A 19,811-nucleotide genomic window follows, 5' to 3' on the forward strand; every position below is an offset into this window, starting at 1 on the left:
GTCCCCCTTTCTTCTATGACACCTCTCATAGTTAATTCCCCTGAAGCGATATTCTGGATGATGATTGCCAACTGCTGTAACCATTTTGTCTGGCAAAAGAATGTCATTGCTTCACCCCAGACTGTGCCGTGCTCTTCAGAAGGGAGGCTCGGACCTTGGGGAGCTTAGCACCAGACTCCTTTCTAATAGGGCAAGCTTCTGTTAGGTGAGGTCAGCATGGTGATTAGGTGGAACATCCTTCAAACCCTGTAATCTCTCCAGGAGAAATAAGAGCTACCTCCTGCCAATTGTTAATGATAATGGTCTTATAATTCAAACACTGCATTTCACTCAGGAGGATCCCAAATGCTTTATGGATCTACAAATAGTGTCACCCACTCTGCCCAGTAGGCATTAGGTGGACTAAACTTGGAGCGCAGCCACTGGAGAAGAGCTGTTATTAAATTAAAAAAAATATGCAAAAATAATGTGTCCCAGTAACTGTAAAAGAAGGGAATGCAAATGTTTAACTTAGTATTAATAGATAAAACAGGAGTGAGAGAAATGAGGGAGACTCGTACTTTGTATTATTTTAAATTGAAACGTAATCATTTTACTGATTTTTGAAATATGGAATTCCTAAAGTAACGTAGCTGGTTTCCACATCGTAACTTCTATTACAGAGCTGAATGGAGATTCTAATTCTTAAAGTTAAAGTGCTCACCGAACCCAGGGAGCACCAGTTATGGACTAGGTTACAGAGAAAGGATAGATTTATAAAGACGGTGTTCTCCCACAGCTGCTGAGCTGTTCTGATTTTGACGACACGCCACCGAGAAACCAACAGTCACCAAATTTGACGTCTCAAAGTAGCAACGACTTCACTGTGTCTGTGGTTTTGTTCACTTCACGTCTCTTCTCTAGCAGACCTCTAGGACCTCTAACATGGAGGCGGGCAGGAACAAGAACGGCTCTTCCAGAAGAGAATTTCTGGAGCACCAGTGGCTCCCACTGGGATGGAACCATTGCACGTTTTACTGGTCGAAATAGAGTAGTCGAGTAGGATTCCTCTTTCGTCTGGTTAAAAAAAAAATCAAACAAGTAACTGGAGCTTCGGAAGGTTTCCCATGTCTATTATGGGAGTCAGCACAATGGCCCCACAGACGAGCCTACAGGCAAGCCTTTTCTCAACAAGGCCTCTCTGGGACGCTTTCCCCAGGTGACTGTACACAGTGTCCAGCTGACTACACTCTCAGGACCCTCTGTAAGTAAGCACTTTATGTTGCTTCCCTACAATTCCTCCTACTCACTCCCCTGCTGACTTTCTTCCTTCCTTGTCTTACTCGTCACCAGCTTGCAATGGTCCTCATCACATGGCTGGAGAGTGTGAGTTCCACACAGGAGAACAGAGATGTGATCCTACCCTGAAGAAAAGGCATTAAATCACTTTAGCATGGCTTTCCCAACTGTATCAATTTTTGCTACAAGTAACCTAAAATATTTCTCTAACCACATAGGTTGGTTAGGTTTCTTTTCTCCCAATGCCTTCTTTCTACCTGTCTACTCTCAAGTAGCCGAAATATAGTGCTTCAGTGTTTTCCCAAAGCGGACAGATTTCACCAAGACTGCAAGGGCAGGTGACTGTAGATGGGTATATAAAGGTCTGTGTCTAGAATATTCTACCATTTGAATGTCCTATATCCTCCCTCTCTCCAATCAATCTTCAAAACTATAACAACATTAACCACACATGCCAGGTAATATAATACAACTATCTCTTGTTAATGAGAATACCTTTTTTTTTATTGGTGAGACTACCTTTTTATTCTTCACAAATTGACGGACTCAGTATCATTTACTGACTGACTCCAATGTTTCAGAGCGATACTTATTCCTTCTCCATTACAGTGTCAACCCCGTATTTATTCTTTATAATTTTAAAATGCAAAGTTAACCATTCAGTGAACAAATCGCAGGATGCCATTTTTCAGATGCATCGTTATGAATGTTGTTCCACATAAGAGGAAAAAAAGAGCAAGAAGCACGGTCATTCAACCACATCCACGTTTATCAGTGATTATAACTTTCACTCTAATCTCTGATGCATCATCATAGACAAAGTGTGTTATGCACTTCGTGGATATTAACATATAAAGAAGTAAACTAGAGCAACAATGAAGGAAAAGAAGGAAACTTCATAAATATGCAAATTAATGGATTTCTGAACGAATCTGTACACGTTACAGCAAGAGAACAAGATTTGTACGTGTAGACAGCCTCCCAACTTCTGTAAAAGGGCAAGAGGTTTGCTTATTATCTGTCAGTTCCTTTCCCAGGACGTTTGTGCTTTATTTAGACAAGATTGAGTGTGGTGATGTGAGCCTTCATACTCAAAGGTGGTACACATGGCATATCTTGTCTGCATGGTGCTGTCACTTCCTATTCATCTCTACCATTGGGGACATCTCTGAGTTACGGATATCCTCCTACTATTGAGTAACACTTTTGTTTACTGACTGAACTAAGTAGTCTAATAAACTCGCAAACCCATTTTATTTTTCCTGTGTATTTGTCTTTAGTGTGAATGTTCTAACACCCGAATTATAACTCAATGCGACTATTGCGAGGGACAATACTCCAATTCTCAGGCAGTGTCCAAAGATAGAGAGTATGTCAAAAACATGAATTATTGAGTGTAATAGCAACAAAACTACTCCCACTTTCACGTTTGGTGAAACTTTCACACTCTATAACCGATGAGTTCATTTGGTGACATTTTTGCACTCTATAACTGATGAATTCTATTTGAAAATTTACAGTGTGCATTGTTCTCATATTATATAATACATTCTATAAGTGAGAACTTCCTCTTTGTAAAGTGTGGTTTAACATATATGCTAATAGTACGTTTTTTGATAGGACAGATCATTGTTGTATAAAGCCTGTTGCTTCTCAGGAGTAGAGTACACATCATTACTGCCAAGTCTCGTGGGGATTGTCTCACTTCTCCACATCTTTTTCTTCAACAACATTCTTCTGCTCAGAAGAAATATTGACTGAGAAATAGATATAATTTTTGAAAAGCCCACCAGGTGGTGGCATTGACAGGAGGCTTCAAGGAAAAGAAGGACCATGAATAGCAGCCATTCTTGGTCATGGGACAGAAAGAAGTCAATCTGGTACTAGGTTGGAACTTTCTCCCTTCTGATTAGTTTTTTTGTTTTGTCTTGTTGTTTTGTTTTGTTTTGTTTTGTTTTTAGCAGTGCCAAAAGTTAAGTAGTCTACAGAGGGAGAAAAGTCTTCAACTGTCTTGCCTAGCTATGAATCCTGTCAACTCCTATAATGAACAGATGGGTGTTCTGGTACAATAGTGGCCTACACAACACAACACAATACAATACAATACAACACAACACAATATAATACAATAAAGTACAACCCAACCCAATCAATCCAATCCAATCCAATCCAACACAATACAACACAACACAACACAACACAATACAATACAATACAACACAACACAACACAATCAATGAAATCCAATCCAATCCAATCCAATCCAACACAACACAATAGTAGTAACTACTTTCTGATCTATTTGAGGCCCATACCACAGTAGTGTACTCATGTCTGGTACTATAAATCTATAGTCAGGAGCCCTTGGCTGGAAAGGTCATAGGCCCTAGATAGAAACCTATAACTGGTGCTTTTGTGAATGGTCATGCTGCCAATCTGCCTCATAAATACTTACATTTATACCCGCAGATGTGTGTTTTTGCCATCGGCAGTGGGTTGTGGTGAATGCAGAGACTTGGTAGTGACCATTAACAGTAGCTTGTGGGTAAGGCAGACTTGAGGTGCTGAGAATAAGTGGTGGTGATACGCTTGACTCTAAATGGGATGCCTCTACTGCCCTCCCCTAGAATCAAGGGACATCGTGGAAGAAGGTCCAGAAAAAGCATAAAAGACAGAAGACGGGAATATGGGCAGCACCAAGTCTTCTTGACACAACATAGCATTGTCCTTATGCACTTACCGTACTTGTAGCTTTCTATACGCACAGGTTGGGCTTATCGGCATTTATCACAGATCGGAGAGGGGCCCACGAGGCCATCCCCATCCCTGAGGGACTATTCACAGTTAGATGTTGCTAAGGAGAGAGTGTCGTTTGTAGACATGAGCTGCCCATGCCCCAGTAAGTAACCTCTTTTGCCTGTACAAAGGACTCAATTAAACTCAAGGGGTCACACACACCAAGAAGACATGAACGTAGGAAAAGTTCCTGTTGGTAAGAAGGCTTTCAGTGCAAGGAAAGATAATGAAAGAAGGTGAAGTATCAATGAATTTAAAAATGAAATAAAGCAAAAAAGACAAAACAAAACAAAACAAAACAAAAACAAAAACCAAACCCAACAGCCCGCTGATATTTGACTATTAACTGAAGTATTTAAAAATAATATCTTTTAGATGAGAACATGGAAAGTCACTTAAATGTTTTCTTTGCATTCTACTTGAAGTTTTCAATAATAAACCTTATAATATTTTATTTTTTTATAAAGAGTGGGCCAGAAAAATGCTTGCTACCAAGGCCAATAATCAGAGTTTGATTCCCCAGACCTACACATGGGAGAAGAGACAACTGCAAGTTGTCCTCTGAGTCTGCGTGTACGCTTTGGGGTGTGTGTGTGTGTGTGTGTGTGTGTGTGTGTGTGTGTGTGTGTGTCTGTCTGTCTGTCTGTCTGTCTGTCTGTCCGTCCGTCCAGTTTCTCTTCTTCTGTGTCTCTCAACATATGATAAGGTAAAGACTCCCGGGCAAGATTGCTTTTTTCACCAAGGGACTGGAGCATGTGCTTCTCCCAGTATCTGCTTCTCCTGGTAGGATTAATTTATAGTCTTGCACTTATCCAGAATCGCTGTCCAAACACCATGAAGGAGAATTAAAAATTTCACCTATGAAACTTGATATCCTTTTTAATTAATGTGGTTACGTGTAGGGATACTCATTAGATTGATATAAAACGGATGGCAACACCAACAAGTGTACGTATTGATACTTAATAGCACCCAATGAAAGAAAGTAATGAGTCAGAATGACCCCCAAAGCAGAGGATCTATAGTTAGAATAAATGTATTCATGTTAATGAGAGGTTGATTAGCTTAAGCCACTGCTATGAAGTTTCCAAAGTTTATGGAAGAACCCATTTACAAAAATCTATCTTAAAAGCAACATGGACTATTTTTGTATTCAGATAAAAAATAAATTCCTACTTGTGACTATTTCATGTGCTGTAAGAGGGTCTGTAGAAAGATAAACTTTTCTGATAAGTACTAAAATGATAAAACCTAAGGTTGGGTTTATTAAGGCTGCAAGGCAGATGTTCCTTGCTGCTTGTAAGCATTCTGCTCTGTGTTTATTCACAGAAGTTTAATACCAGGAAGAACCATCAAGTGGTTCGTGAGGTCGGAGTATTGAGGTGGTGGCAGTCCTAAGTGTAAATCAGTCAGTTTGTTTATTGGGAAATGAGGTCTTGAAAGATTTAAATTAAAAATTAAAACCTATAAGTGCACATTAGGAAAGCACAAAGAAAGAGTGTGTGGATAAAACTCCACTTAGGGACTTAAGTGATCTCAAAACACAGTTTTTAACATCCTTAGCCAAGCCTATCTTTTAGTCATTTCAACCAAGGAATGGAAAACCTACTTTTGTTATGTTAGTTAGATTTTCCAACAAATGTGCATTGGATAACAATGTTATACTTTAATGTTCAAACATAATTTTTATTGTTTTATTGAAAATACAGTTTTTCATAAAATATATGCTGGTCACAGTTTTCCCTTCCTCATCAATTCAAGATTCTCCTGACCCATCCAACTTCATGTTTTCTTTGTCTCTTTCTTTAGAAGAGAAAAAGGCAAATTAAAAAAAAATACAAACCAAAATATATCAAGAAATCAAAGAACAAGCATAAGAAACACATACACAGAGAGTCAGGCATACACATGTGTACCCACATGTGCACAGACACAGACACACATGCACACACACAGCCAAAACTCATTAAAAATCAAAATGGGAAACTATAATATACAAGTGAAACTAGTAAATTCAAGTAAAAATAAATGCCCAAACAAAGGCATATAATCCTCCTCCCCCACAAAAATTCTCCAAATAGATTGATTAATTTGGGTTGACCTTTAATGTTGGGCATGAGGGCTATCCTTAAGTGTAATTTATATACCCATTGTGGCTCCATTGGAAAAAAAATTCCTTTGTAAGCAGTTGTCAACTGGAGATAACTTCTTGCTTGTAAATGGAAACTCGTGTCCACTTCCCCCTCTCAGTTCTGGGACTTCTGGTGTGGACCCGTGCAGGCCCTGTGCATGCTGGCAGTCTTTGTGAGTTCATATATGTCAGTCCTGTTGTGTTTGAAATACACTGTTTCCTTGGTATCATCAGCCTCCTTCGCTCTTAAATCTTTCTGACTCCTCTTCTGCATAGCTCCCTGAGCCCTGACAGAAGATGCTGGATAAAATCATTCCATTTAAAGCAGAGTGTTCCAGAGTCTCCCCCCTCTGCCCATTGTCCAGCTGTGGGTCTCTGTATTTGTTCCCATATACTGTAGAAGTGTCTCTGATGATGGCTGAGTAAGATATTTCTTCCCACTCCCTCTCCATTTAATTCCCCTATTCCAGTCTCCCCATGCTTCTCCAAAACTATATATTCTATTTCCCTTCTCCAGGGAGATCCTTCCCTCCCTGGAAATCCCCTACTGTATCTGTTATCTGTAGATATGGTTACCCAGATTGTAGCATGCCTACTGAAGGCTTAAAACCTGACATCCACATTTTAGAGACAATATACAATATCTGTCTTTTGGGGGCTGGATTATCTCACTCAGGATGACTTTTTTTTAAATATAGTTTCACCCTTCATCTATCTACCTGTGAATTTCATGATTTCACTTTTGTGAACAGCTAAGGGTCTATAGTGTAAATGTACCAGGTTTCCATTATCCATTCAACTGCTGATGGATATGTAGGCCCTTTCCAATTTCTGACTATTCTGATCAGAGCAGCAATGAACATGGGTGAGCAAGTCCCTCTCTAGCATGATCTAAGTCCTTCAGATATATGGTCAAGAATGGTGTAGCTGAATCTGCAGGTCGACTACTCCCACTTTACTGATTTCCATCGTGGCCATAAGTTCACACTCTTCCCCATAGGCAGGGTTAATTGTTCTCACGCCACAGGCCAGCATTGTAGTTTGTTTTGTTGATCTTGGCCATCCTGATGGCAGTTAAGGTGCAATCTCAAAGTCATTTTGATTTGCATTTCCTTGATGTCTAACGATGTTGAGCAATTTCTTAAAGTGTTTCTCAGCCATTTGTGTTCCTCTTTTGAGAACTCTTGTTTAGTTTTTCTTACCCCATTTTTAAATTGGATGGTCTGTTCCCTCGATGTTCATTTTTTAGTTCTTTATATATTTCAGATGTTAGTCCTCTGTTGGCTGTGTAAGTGGTAAAGATCTTTTCCCACTCTATAGCCTGCGGCTTTGTCTGAATGATGGTGACCTTTGCCATACAGAAGCTTTTCAGACGCATGAGATTCCACTTACCAATCATCGATTTTAATGTCACCGCTATGTGCTCTGGGAGTCTCTTCCTGTGCCGATGAATTTGAGGCTATTTTCTACTCTATTTTCTATCAGATTCAGGGTATCTGGCCTTGTGTTGAGAACCTTGATCCACTTGGGGCTGAGCCAAACATTTTTAAACCTGGTTAAAATATATACTAAACACATGGGGATCACTTTCAGTATACAGTAGTTAAGTATTCTGACAGATATATATTTTTTTACCAACTAGAAATATCAGCAGTGTAGTCACACTAACATTTTCTTTCAGCTTTATTCTTTATTTGCAAACCAGGTAAAAAGGTAACATTCAAATTACCTATGTGTGCTAGGCTACTGTCTGCAAACGTCCTTAAGTGTCAGGGGTTGCATCTCTCTTGGGGGTGGGCCTTAAGTTGTGCCAGTCATCGGTTGGACAATCCTTCAATCTCTGTTCCACCTTTACCCCTGCACGTCTTGTATGCAGGACAAATTTTGGGTTGAAGATTTTGTGGGTGGTTTGGGGCCCCTCCCTCCACTGGAATCCTGCCTCCCACTGGAGGTGACCACTTCAGGCTCCGTCTCTCCCCTCCTCTGATGGTAGAGAGCCCAGCTAAAGTCACCTCCATAAAGACTCCCAGATGCCTCCCCTGTCTCAGAGATGCCCCCAACTGATTTCAGTTCTCTCTCACAGCCTTTCCCCCTCCCCACTCCCAATCCCCACCCCCATTCCCTACTCTTCTGTCATCCAGGTCTTTCCTTCCATCTACTTTAGATGACTATTTTATTTTCCTTTCTAAGTGAGATTCAAGCATCTATTCTTGGGTCCTCCTTGTTACTTTGCTTCTGTGGGGCCATTGCAGGTTGTAACATGGTTATCCTCTACTCCATGGCTAATGTCCACTTATCAGTGAGTACACATCATGTGTGTTTGTCTGGGTCTAGGTTACCTCACTCAGGATGATATTTTCTAGTTCCATCCATTTGCCTGTGAATTTCATGATGCTCTTTGTAGTATTAGTATTCTACTGTGTAAACGTACCTTATTTTCTTTATTTATTCTTCGTCTGAGGGACAGCTGGGTTGTTTCCGGTTTCTGGCTATTACAAGTAAAGCTGCTATAACCATAGTGGAGCATGTGTCCTTGTACAGAGCATCTTTTGGGTACATGCCCAGGAGTTGGTATAGCTGGGTCTCGAGGTAGAACTATTCCCAATTTTCTGAGGAATCTTCGCATTGATGTCCACGGTGGTTGTACAGATTTGCATTCCTGGCTCTCAATGGAGGAGTGTTCTCCTTACTGTCCCTTCTCGTCAACCTGTGCTGTCACCTGAGTTTTTGATCTTATCCATTCTGATGGCTATACGATGGAATCTCAATTTTATCTTTAATCTTTATTTTATCACACATAAAACAAGTTAGTTATGTGTGGTGTTTTTAAAAGCCTTCATATGGAGATGTTCTCGGTTATAAAATACAATATGCTGATTTTTGCATATTGATGATGTATTGCTCATATTAAACTAATCTTTTCGCTCTTTTTGTCTAATGAAAATATAAAACAATGAAAAGTGAGAAGGGAAATGGTGGCACTATTATATTACTATTAAGTAAAGTATTTTCACATATAAAATTGTTTTTAAATTATGAATATATATAAGATATCTGCTATTGTTGTTTTCAGCTTGTCAATGAAACATCACTTTTTTTTTTTTGCTTACAGTTTTTGTGAATAGTGCTTTCATCAGCTCCCAATGCTAAGTACATTTATATTCTTAAAACACAGCTTAATCAAGGTCCGCCATTATTATACTCTCAGATTTTCTTAAAGTGATCACACATTAACTCTGCTCTTTCACAAAGTTTGTTCTGTAAGCCCTGTACTGACTCTGTGCTTCTGAGAAAAGAAAGTGACAAGAATTCTGCACTCATCCCTACCTTCTCCTGAGATAATGTTTCAAATGGGAAACAAATCCAAGCGGATTATTCTCCAGAATGGCAGACCCACCAGATAGAAGAAACAGCAGAATTCACCGATACTAAGACTGCTAAGATTTAGAACTGAGTGACTTGGAGGAGGAAGCTGCAGATAGGGGGTTTCAAAACTACTCTGAGCTGCACAAACCCAGAGCAAGGTCTCAGGAGACTTTCCAGACAATGGCTATGGGAGGTGGGAGCTTTGCAGAAATCTTTAAACGACTTTCTGCCTACTTCCAGGAAACATTAGAGTAACCGGCTCATTCAGAAAAGAGAAACACTGTGTTGTAATACCTTGTGTCCTGAATAAGGGCTGCACCCTTGGAAAGAGAACAAAAGAAAAACAGAATCATCCAAGTAAAACAAATCAGGATAATAAAATAAAATATGAATTGTCTCTCAGAGGAAGAAATCTAATCTAGCAAGACGGAGAGGGGAGGGGGACCTGGGGTCTCTACAATGTATCATCCACATTAACACTATGTAACTTCAAAACTGGAAAGGCAATGATCAGGAACAATGGTGACACTGAGAAGCCACAGGCACAGACACAGAATTGGTCAGGATGTTCACATTAGCAGAGGGCTGAAAATATTCATAGCTAACCTGTTAGAGGAAACAGAGTAACCTGCATACCAAATGGCTTTCAGAAGAAAGATGGAATCCATCACAGCCAGATGGACATTAGCAAAATGTCTTACTGTTTGCAAGGATGGGAAACAACTGGATACCTAGGATTCTGTTCACAGAAATGCAGAATAGTATACTACTGGCAAATACTTTGTTAATACCCTCTCCTGCTGAATACATATTACCATACAGCACAACAATTCCACTCAGGAATTGATCCAATCTCAACACAAGCGAGTTACCCACAAAGGTTAAAATGTAAATTTTACATGTTTCATGACACCTCCAAACTGGAAATGAAAAAAAAAAGTCCACAAATAGTAAATGTATAAATTATGACATATTATAGCTCATATTTGTGAATACTACTACGTCATATAAAGGAATCCAACAAAAGAAGTCAGAGACAAAGACTACATAAGCTTACATTTAGATGTGTTTCTAGATGTGCAAACGTGTAAGAATGGGAAACAGGTCACTGGCTGTCAGAGGATCGGTTGGAAAGAGCAGACGGACAGAATGTGAAAGACATGCCGGGATGTTTGAAAAGTTAAAGGAAAGCAAATTCGAAGACTTGAGAGTGCATTTACACGTGGATGGCCTGGAAAGGATCGTTGGGGTTAGTTCACAAAGACACTTGAACTTTCCTCTGCAGTAAACAGAACAAAACGAATAGTGATTACAAATGGCTATTAGGGTCCTACATGGCCATATATATATGTTTTAATTATGGTAAAGCCTACATAACACAGGGTTTTATTACCCCTTTAAATGTGACAGTCCCATGGTCCTAAATGTATCCTAGTTTTGTCAGTTATTCTCACCAGCTGTCTTTAGAACCTATTCATTTTTTCCCAGGATAAACTTCAACACATGTTCTTTGAAATGAGCCTGGATGGTGATGTAGGAATGATATGAATTAAGAGCCTTGAGATGGACCAGTTTAGAGGCTCATTCAAGAGCTAGAACAAAGGATAAAGAACATTGGAATAGAATAGAGGGAAGTGAGCTTTAGATAGGGGCAAATGTGCTCATCAGAGAGAAGGGAAAAATACATTTCAGTATCCACCAAGGAGTCAGTCTATGACACTTCCTATTCAGACAGTTGGGTAGAAGATGGAATTCTTACCCCAGAATCCAGAACACAGAAAGATGGATGGCTGGAAAGGATTCCTGAGCATAGAATGCTCTGAACTTGTAGAGTCTACCTCTGAGATAGAGAGAGCCAAGGATGGCTAATGGATCTGCATGAGGCATGGTCACAGTGGTGGCAGACGGACTCTTACGAAGGATTTTCCCACTCTTCCCTATATGGACAAAAATTAACAGTAAATAATCATAAAGCACACAAATATTCTTTAACAATTTTATTACTAGTATTATTTTAAAGATTTATTTTATTCTGAAAATGTGTTTGCTTGATTGAGCTTAGGTGTATCACATGCATTTATGTGCACCACATGCATTTATGTGTACCGCGTGTAATTATGTTTATCACATGTATTTATATGCACCACATGTATTTATGTGCACCACATGTATTTATTTGCATCTCATGTATTTATGTGTACCACATGTATTTATGTGCATCACATGTATTTATGTGTACCACATGTATTTATGTGCATCACATGTATTTATGTGTACCACATGTATTTATGTGCATCACATGTATTTATGTGAACCACATGCATTTATGGGTACTACATGAATTTATGTTTATTACATGTATTTATGTTTATCATATGTATTTATATGCACCACATGTATTTATGTGCACATGTGTTTATGTGCAGCATATATATTTATATGCATCACATGCATTTATGTGCATCACATGTATTTCTGTACACCACATATATTTATGTTCATCACATGTATTTATATGCATCACATGTACTTATATGCACCATCACATGTATGCAGGATTCCATGGAGTCCAGAAGAGAGCATCATATCCCTGGGGTCTGGAGTTCTAGGCAGTTCTAAGCTGCCATGGTGATGATAGGAACCAAGCCCAGGTCCTCTGTAAGAGCGGTCCTCACTCCTGACTGCCAAGCCATGGAATCATCTTTCTGGCCTCTATTAATACTATTTTTAATTGAAAAATAAGTATAGATATGGAGTGTACTGTTGTGACACATGAATACGCCGTGGAAGGGTTAACTAGAACAGTAAACGGGTGTCGTCTCACTTATCTTTCTGTGTAGAGATGCTATGTAAGGAAAACTTACTCTCGTAGGAGTTTTGAAGGAAAATGCATGCTTTTGATTCACATTTATTCTGCTGTGCATCACAACTCATAAAACCGCTCTGGATGTCTACATGAAACGCTGCCTCCTTTGGGTATAGGAAAGTAGACAGAGGAGCGGAGTACGATCTCAAAGTCATCTTACAGAAGGAAAACCACCAATGACTAAGAAGAACAAGAGCAGATGTTAAAATCAATGAGTACATGGGCAAGCAAAATGCGAACAACCTCAGGCCCCTCAGGTTGGCAAAAAGCAAAGTTTTCTAAACGTGAAGCAAGATCTGTAGGGAGAGGACTAGATAACACTCAGCTGCCCATGCCTAGAACATCCATGCCTCGCTTTTGACGCAGGGTGTTGTCAACCCAGAATGAGGTAAATGAGGAAGCGCTTAGGTCTTAACTTACTTTAGCATTTAAAAACACTACTGATGAATTTAATTTACTTCAAAAATCTGTAAAATGCATAAATAAATGGCTAACATTTTGGCTTATCTTCTTGTAGTTTTAATTAATTAGTTAATTAATTAACTTGTTTTTTTCCAAGATATGCTCCTTCCATGTAGTTCTGGCTGTCCTGAAACTCACTATGTAGACCAGGCTAACCTCCAGCTCGCTGAAACCCACTTGCCTCTGTCTCCCAAGTGTTGAGATTAAAAGTATGCCCCACCATGCTCAGCCTTCTTCAGTTAAAACAAGAAGTATTTACAGAGGGTATGGTGGCATATGAGAGTAACCGTGACACTGAGAAACTGAGGCAGGAAGGAAGATTGTGAGTTCAAGGATAGCCTTGGCTACACAGTAAGTTCCAGGCTAGCCCGGGCTAAAGGGTAAGAGCTTATCTCAAAACATGAAGAACTAGAGATGTAGTTCTGAGGTAGAGTGCTTGTGTAGCATGCCCACGACCACAAAATAAAACAAAAACTGGTATCAATATATGAATATTGCTTTCCGTATAGCAATGTATACACAGCATGCATTACAGTGTCAATTATACAAAATGTTTATACGGACATATATTTAGGAGAAAAAAATTTTTTTTCTTTTTTTCGGAGCTGGGGACCGAACCCAGGGCCTTGCGTTTGCTAGGCAAGCGCTCTACCACTGAGCTAAATCCCCAACCCCATTTAGGAGAAAATTTAATCATAGCATACATGTTCATGTTTTATTTTAACCATTAGAATATATTTCTTTTTCTTCCAGCTTTATTTATACAATGAATACATAGAATTGTCATGTAGGTATAGACATTGTGGAATGAAGAGACAGTGTGAGAATCATCACTCTCAAGCTATTTAGAATATGCATTGACATGGTGCTCCTGCGAGTGTGTCACATGTGTCCCATGTGTCATGTGTGTCACATGTGTGTGTGTGTGTGTGTGTGTAAAGAACTTAGAATCTACTATGTAACTATATTTTGCAATTACAAACAACAACTGTATTTTGTAGTTACCGGGCTTGCATGCTTAACTTTTGAGTCTCACTGTGTGCACCTCTGAGGTGGTGCAGAGTTTCTTTTCTGTGTTTCTTGTGTTCTTTCCTCTCAGTATAATGTCCTCGTGTTTCCTGTGGCCTTGCTAATGATAATAGAGTTGGTGGTAACCCAAGCTTTAACACTGGAAAAATAGAAAAATAGGACAGGAAAGATATACTTACGGGATTCTACAAGGTATTTATAAACAATGAACTTGAAGTGTGCTCAGAGAGATTTTATACACATGATGTTCAGGATAAAGAAAAGAAAAGAAAGAGGTCCACAGCTCAATGCATTATATAGAAATAAACCTTAACCCTTACATATGCTACAAGGATGTGTGTAAAAGTAAGGTTACAAATCAAACACATTGTAAAGGGAAAGAAAATAGAAGATAAAAAAATAAAATAAAACAAGACACGAAGCCCTGCAATGGTAGAAGGGACTTGAAAGAATATTGCAGATTCAGCACTTGGATTTGAGATCCCTCTCGGGTGTGTGACACTAACAAATGACCAGAGGCCCAAAGGTTGTGGAAGCTTCTCTCGTTTCTCTCCTTATTTCTTTGTAATCCTTCTTTCTTACAGAAGCATGATACTGGAGACAGAAAAGTGTTTTGTGAGTTGAGCTCAGGCATCAGTCAGTTCTTAGAACTTTAGCTCCACCCAGGTTATTATTTATTTATTATTTATTTATTATTTAGTGCTGATTGAACCCACAATCTCGCTTATGTTAAGCATATGACCTAGTCCTGAGTCAGCACCGTAACCACCCACAATTATAGACTACATTCTTTTATTTTTATTTGTTGACTGTTGTTTGCTTTTGCCAGAGTCTCCCTTTGTAGCCCAGGCTATCCTTGACTCACAGTACTCTTGTTTTTGCTCCTTGAGTAACTTAGGTTACCACCAAACCTGGCATTAACTGCATTCTCTTACTTGCATTCTTGGCTGCTCTCATGTGTTGAGGTAAGAACGTGTTGCTGTGTAGCTCAGGCTAGCCCTGACTCACAACCCTCATCTTTCAGGTTTCCAAATGCTTGGTTGCAATTATGTGCTACCTACCGCACTCTGCTGAACTTCATTCTTTTTTTTTCAGCCCCTCCCCTGAACTACATTCTTTATGTTGGATCATTCCTACTCTCAGTTTTCTCCTCCATAATCTGATACTACAATAGTGAATAGAGCTGTTTGGATATTAATATAATAAGATATAAAATACTGAGGTGTTTGGCATGCATAATTAATCTATCTTATCGATAATTGTGCGTATTTTAGAAACCTTGGTGGCTTTCTTACCTATCGTTATTTTTTTTTAATACTCTTTAATCTGTGACATAAGTAAAGATAGTGATGTTGTCCCTGTGAAATTGAGAGACAACATAAAGTTGAAAGGGAAGAGCTAGGCCTCAATCTGAAAATTAAAACAAAGAGCTAATACTAATAGCATTCTACGTAAAAGGGGTCAACGTAAGTTGCATAATGGGTCACAGCCAGCATGGACAGACATGAACAAACGCAACGTGTGAACAACCCTGGGAGCATTGGTGTGCATTCTCCATCAGTGAACTCCTTGAGAGTCAGCCTGGGCTGGGCACTCATTCATGGGGTTGTGAAGAATCCTTTTCCTCTACCCACCTATTAGAAATCTGTAAAGAAACTGGGCTCAGGTCTGGTGGTCTTGGTTTGGAAGGAAGGGTCACTAACCAAAGAATGTTTTGAAGAAGGAGATGGAGACTACCTCATGTGGACCTGCTGAAAGTGAAGGGGATTTTATGTGTGCACAAGAAAAGTCCAAGTTAGGCATTAAAGGCATCTCTACTTCTAGCTATGGAGGCAAGATTAGCCTTTCCCTCAGAAATCTACTCATTGGAGTTGGAGTGCAAGTTCCGTGGAGCAGAATTCAGTGAGCAGAATTCGGTGAGCCCATACTTGTAAGAACTGACCAACCAGATAAAGGCAATGCAACTGTCAGTCTTCATTAGTAGCTCCTTTTAAATTTATATAAAAAATGTTGTAAAAGATGCTAATGAAACACATCTTTGGGGAGTTTCTCTGGAGGCAGTTTCAGAGAGGACTAAGGGACGAGGACTTACTCTAAATACAGACACCATCCCATGGGCTAGGTTCTGGACTAGATGCAAAAGTAAAATGAGAAAGGCTGCTGAGTGCTTGACGGTCGATTCTCTTTCCTTCTTGATTCCAAACTTGTGAGCAAACAGCCTCCTGCTGCCTGCTGTCCTGTCTTCCCAGCCATGACCGGTGCATCCCTTGGTCCACGAACCAGCAAAACTTCATGTTGCTTCTTGCCAGGCAATTGTAAAAACAAGTAGTTCCTCTCAGATTTTACAGGGCAGTGGTGGTTGTAAAGGACTCTATGCAGAATCTTTACAATTTCTTGTTTAACAGCATGGTTCAGGAGATTCCCAGATACAATATATTGCACTAGATGACTTCCAAAACCTCCCACTTCCAACTCCCAGAGTCCCACTTTCTGTCAAGGGCTTATTACCTGCCAATAGCAGGTAATTCTTTTAGGAAGAATGAGTTCCAGAGAGTGCAATCAGGGTTAGGTCGTCATCAGAGGAAGATCTTGATCATGTTACATCTCAGTCAGGGTAAGCCATGGTTACAGTGTAACAATCCTTTTCAGTCAGCGTAAGGTTTAACATTGTTTTTGTGGAGTACAGGTATTTTATGACCCAGAAATACTTACACAACTCTATTCCCATCCCACAATACATTTATACAATTAATGCAACTTCCCTTCTTTTTTCAAATTCTTTATCTGTATTCCTTTGGTATTTAATGTCGTCTCTGCTTAGCTCTCTGAAGATGGGACTAGATCTTAACTAGTGCAGTTTTACTGAGGTCTAACTAGAACCACGGTAAGGTACAGCGAACTCTCCAAACCAGTTCATCACCAGATCCTAAATTCTTCAACGCCTCCTTCTTTGCCACTGCTACCCACTTTGCTAAGTCTGGAGTGAGAGAGCTGACTCTTTCCAGTTCTGAACATCTGCTTTCTGCTAAAGCCATCGAGGGTGTGGTTTGGTAGACCATCAGAACTGATCCTACACAAACTGGCCTCACAGAGGAGTCTGCTGACTGTGGTGGTTTCCCAGCACTCACCAACACTTGATTCTAAGCAATGACAAGAAGGAGCCTTATCACACAGCTTGCCTTCCTCTGTGTCCAGCAAAGTCTCTAGTGCATGCTAGGCAGATAGTGTACTTTCTAGATTTGTGAATGGCAGCTACGAACCAATGAGCGGCTGGGCGAAGGCAGAAAGATGGCAGCAAGGAAGAATCCACTCCCTGCTTAAAGTTAAGCACATCAGGGCTCAGCAAAGTTCCCAAGTGCTATTCCTGCCCCTTCCTAGACTGGTTCTCCTCTGTTGAGTGTGATGATCCTTTGCCTGTGGGTAGAGTGTGTTCTGAGGGGATGATCACTGCCTGATATGAGAGATGATATTGGAGATTAGTTAACCGTATGGGCTGGGTCCCAGGGGAGGTGTGTGAAATGAATCAGATTAAACAAAATTGATAATGTGAATGCTTAATCAAACAGACAAAGGTAGTCTGCACAGCTAATTAGGGGCAAATAGAGCGTCCCTCTTGTACCTCATTTAACTGACAAATTGTGCAGACAGTTTTAATGGGAGTCTGTTTAGCAAAGAGAAGGCTGTATCGTTGACAGCTTGGCGAAATGTGGTTTCTGTAACACCACATGATGCTTATGGAAATGAGCCTCGTGCAGCTGAGCTCTGAGCGGGTCCTGGGTTGTGCAAATCACAGCAAAAAAAACAAAAAACAAAAAAAAAAAAACAAAAAAAAAAACGGACCTTTCACAGCCCGCTGGGCAGGGCGTTCTTAAAGGCAAAGAATGCATTTTTAAACTTTAATATTTGAAGGGGTCAAAAGGGGCTTAAAGTTAACATTTGGTGACACGTGGCATTTCCAGACTTGGTGAAGAAATCAAAAGGAGCGTATCCTGACAGGAAAAGCAGAGTCACCATTTTCACAGGGAAGAAGCTGGGGCAATAATTGCTAGGCACACAGCCCTAGACCAAGAAAGACAGCATAAGGAAAGGAGAGTGGCCCAAAGTTAAAAAGTGCATTAAGATTCCAAAGACTTAAATTATATGAGAAACTTCCAGAATATTCACTGTCTTAAGCAACGTCTAAGCCTCTTACTTCGATTCTGCCTCCTGAGCCTCGATGAGCCCCATCTCTTCCTGTTTTCCAGATGAGAAACTTCCCTTCCTGTCTTCACACTGGCTTGTCTTTGGGCTTGTCACGTGGTTGGAGGGATTTCCCAGTGCAAGCACGCTCTCGGGAACTGTTAGCGAGCGAGCTCAGCTGGTGTTGGTCTCCAGGGTTTCAGTGTTCAGAAGAGGTAACATGTGAGCCTCCTGGCGTACTCTGCCATAGTTAGTACCATGGCTAGGCACTCTGCAAACGTGAGAAGGAATAAAAAAAACACTCACACGGGGATGGGAGCTCAAAGGGGCTTTCCTGTGGGCCTGAACCCCTAAAGTCTCGTGCGGTAACCAGCTGCAGAGGGGGAGGTAATGCAGGGACAGGCAGAGTCAAATTTCGTGTTTACCTGTGTCTCAGTGTCAGCGTGGCACTATGTGCGGAGACTGGAACATGCTATTGGATTTACACAGCGGAGTTGAACAACAGCCCCGATCTTGGGTACCAAAGCATCGCTTGCAGCATCCACCCTAATGAGGAAGGCTATGCATGAAGAGCACTCATTTAACGAAGTGGTATTTGTGAACCACTCCACCAGTCGGACATGGTCTTTTCTGGAAAATGAACAGTTTTGCATAAAATGGTCCATTAGTGTCAATGGAGGGGTTCTGACCTCTTCTCACAGAGCGCAATGCTGCTCTGAAAGCCTAGTCAAGTGGAACCACTGGAACTGGGCTGGGGCTCAAGACCGAGCTTTGCTACCTCTGGCGATTGCCCTGTGCTAGGAGGCATTAAGAGAAAGCCAGAGTAACTTTTCCTTTGGTTAATAGGCTTGGCAAAACTGCGTATGCGGTTTAACTGATTAACAAATTCATCCCTCACAAACGATCACAGAGTTTGATTTAATGGTTTAAACAAGAAGGATGGCATGTTTTGCCACACTCAAACTACACACGTTCCAAACTATATTGGTGCTAGCCCAGGTCAAACCCTTGTGAACTTAAACAGTGGATCTATACAATTGAGTAGCTGGCAAAACAGATCTTATAGAAAGATGGGTAAAGCTATTTGGAATCACTATGGAAACAACTTTTAGATTTCTTTACATTATGGTGTCTGAATTTAGTAAATTAATTGGTTTCTTCCCCCCCCCCCCTTTTTTTTTTCTTCAAGACAGGGTTTCTCTGTAGCCCTGGCTGTCTTAGAACTCACTCTGTAGATTCAGAGATCTGCCTGGTTTTGCCTCCCAATTGCTGGGATTAAAGGCACCACCACCACCACCTGGCTAAGTGAGCTAAGTGTGGCTCTTTCCAAAAGGGGGAAACATGTGGAAAATACTAGAGAAAATGGAAGAACTTGCAAAGAAAAATTGCTGGCTGGCGTGGAACTCACAATGTGTGCCACTATGGCTTCAAATTTCTGATAATTCTCCTGCCTCAGCCTCCCAGAGTAGCGGAGAGACTGGGGCCGGAATTCCAGGCATCTACTATACCCGGCTTTAATGAGAATTGTAGGGAGCCATTCTGAGCTATAGAGTCACAAAGGACGTGGGGAGCGGGTGTGGCGGCAGTCCCAAGATGGCGCCCGGGACTGCAGCTAAGTCTCATGACTAGCACACACCTCACACACCTGAAACTAGCCACGTCCATTGTGAGTGCTGCGCAGGCGCACCATGACGTAAGATCAGG

General features: G+C 40.6%; 1 protein-coding gene across 1 annotated transcript; it reads right to left on the reverse strand.

Annotated features, from left to right (window-relative positions):
- Positions 1-569: 569 nt before the first annotated feature.
- On the reverse strand, positions 570-19,704 carry LOC120098795 (uncharacterized). The gene is made up of 7 exons (XM_087609918.1): positions 19,516-19,704; positions 18,533-18,737; positions 18,121-18,378; positions 12,436-12,617; positions 11,331-11,508; positions 1,323-1,403; positions 570-1,056 (listed from the first exon to the last, which is right to left on the reverse strand). Exons 3-6 carry the CDS (start codon positions 18,153-18,155, stop codon positions 1,349-1,351), a joined length of 450 nt encoding a protein of 149 aa, XP_087466044.1. The 5' UTR covers positions 18,156-18,378; positions 18,533-18,737; positions 19,516-19,704; the 3' UTR covers positions 570-1,056; positions 1,323-1,348.
- Between the last annotated feature and the right edge of the window lie 107 nt (positions 19,705-19,811).

This window comes from Rattus norvegicus, chromosome 1 (assembly GCF_021556685.1).
Source record: "Rattus norvegicus strain SHRSP/BbbUtx chromosome 1, alternate assembly SHRSP_T2T, whole genome shotgun sequence".
In the NCBI taxonomy this organism is placed as follows: Eukaryota; Metazoa; Chordata; class Mammalia; order Rodentia; family Muridae; genus Rattus; species Rattus norvegicus.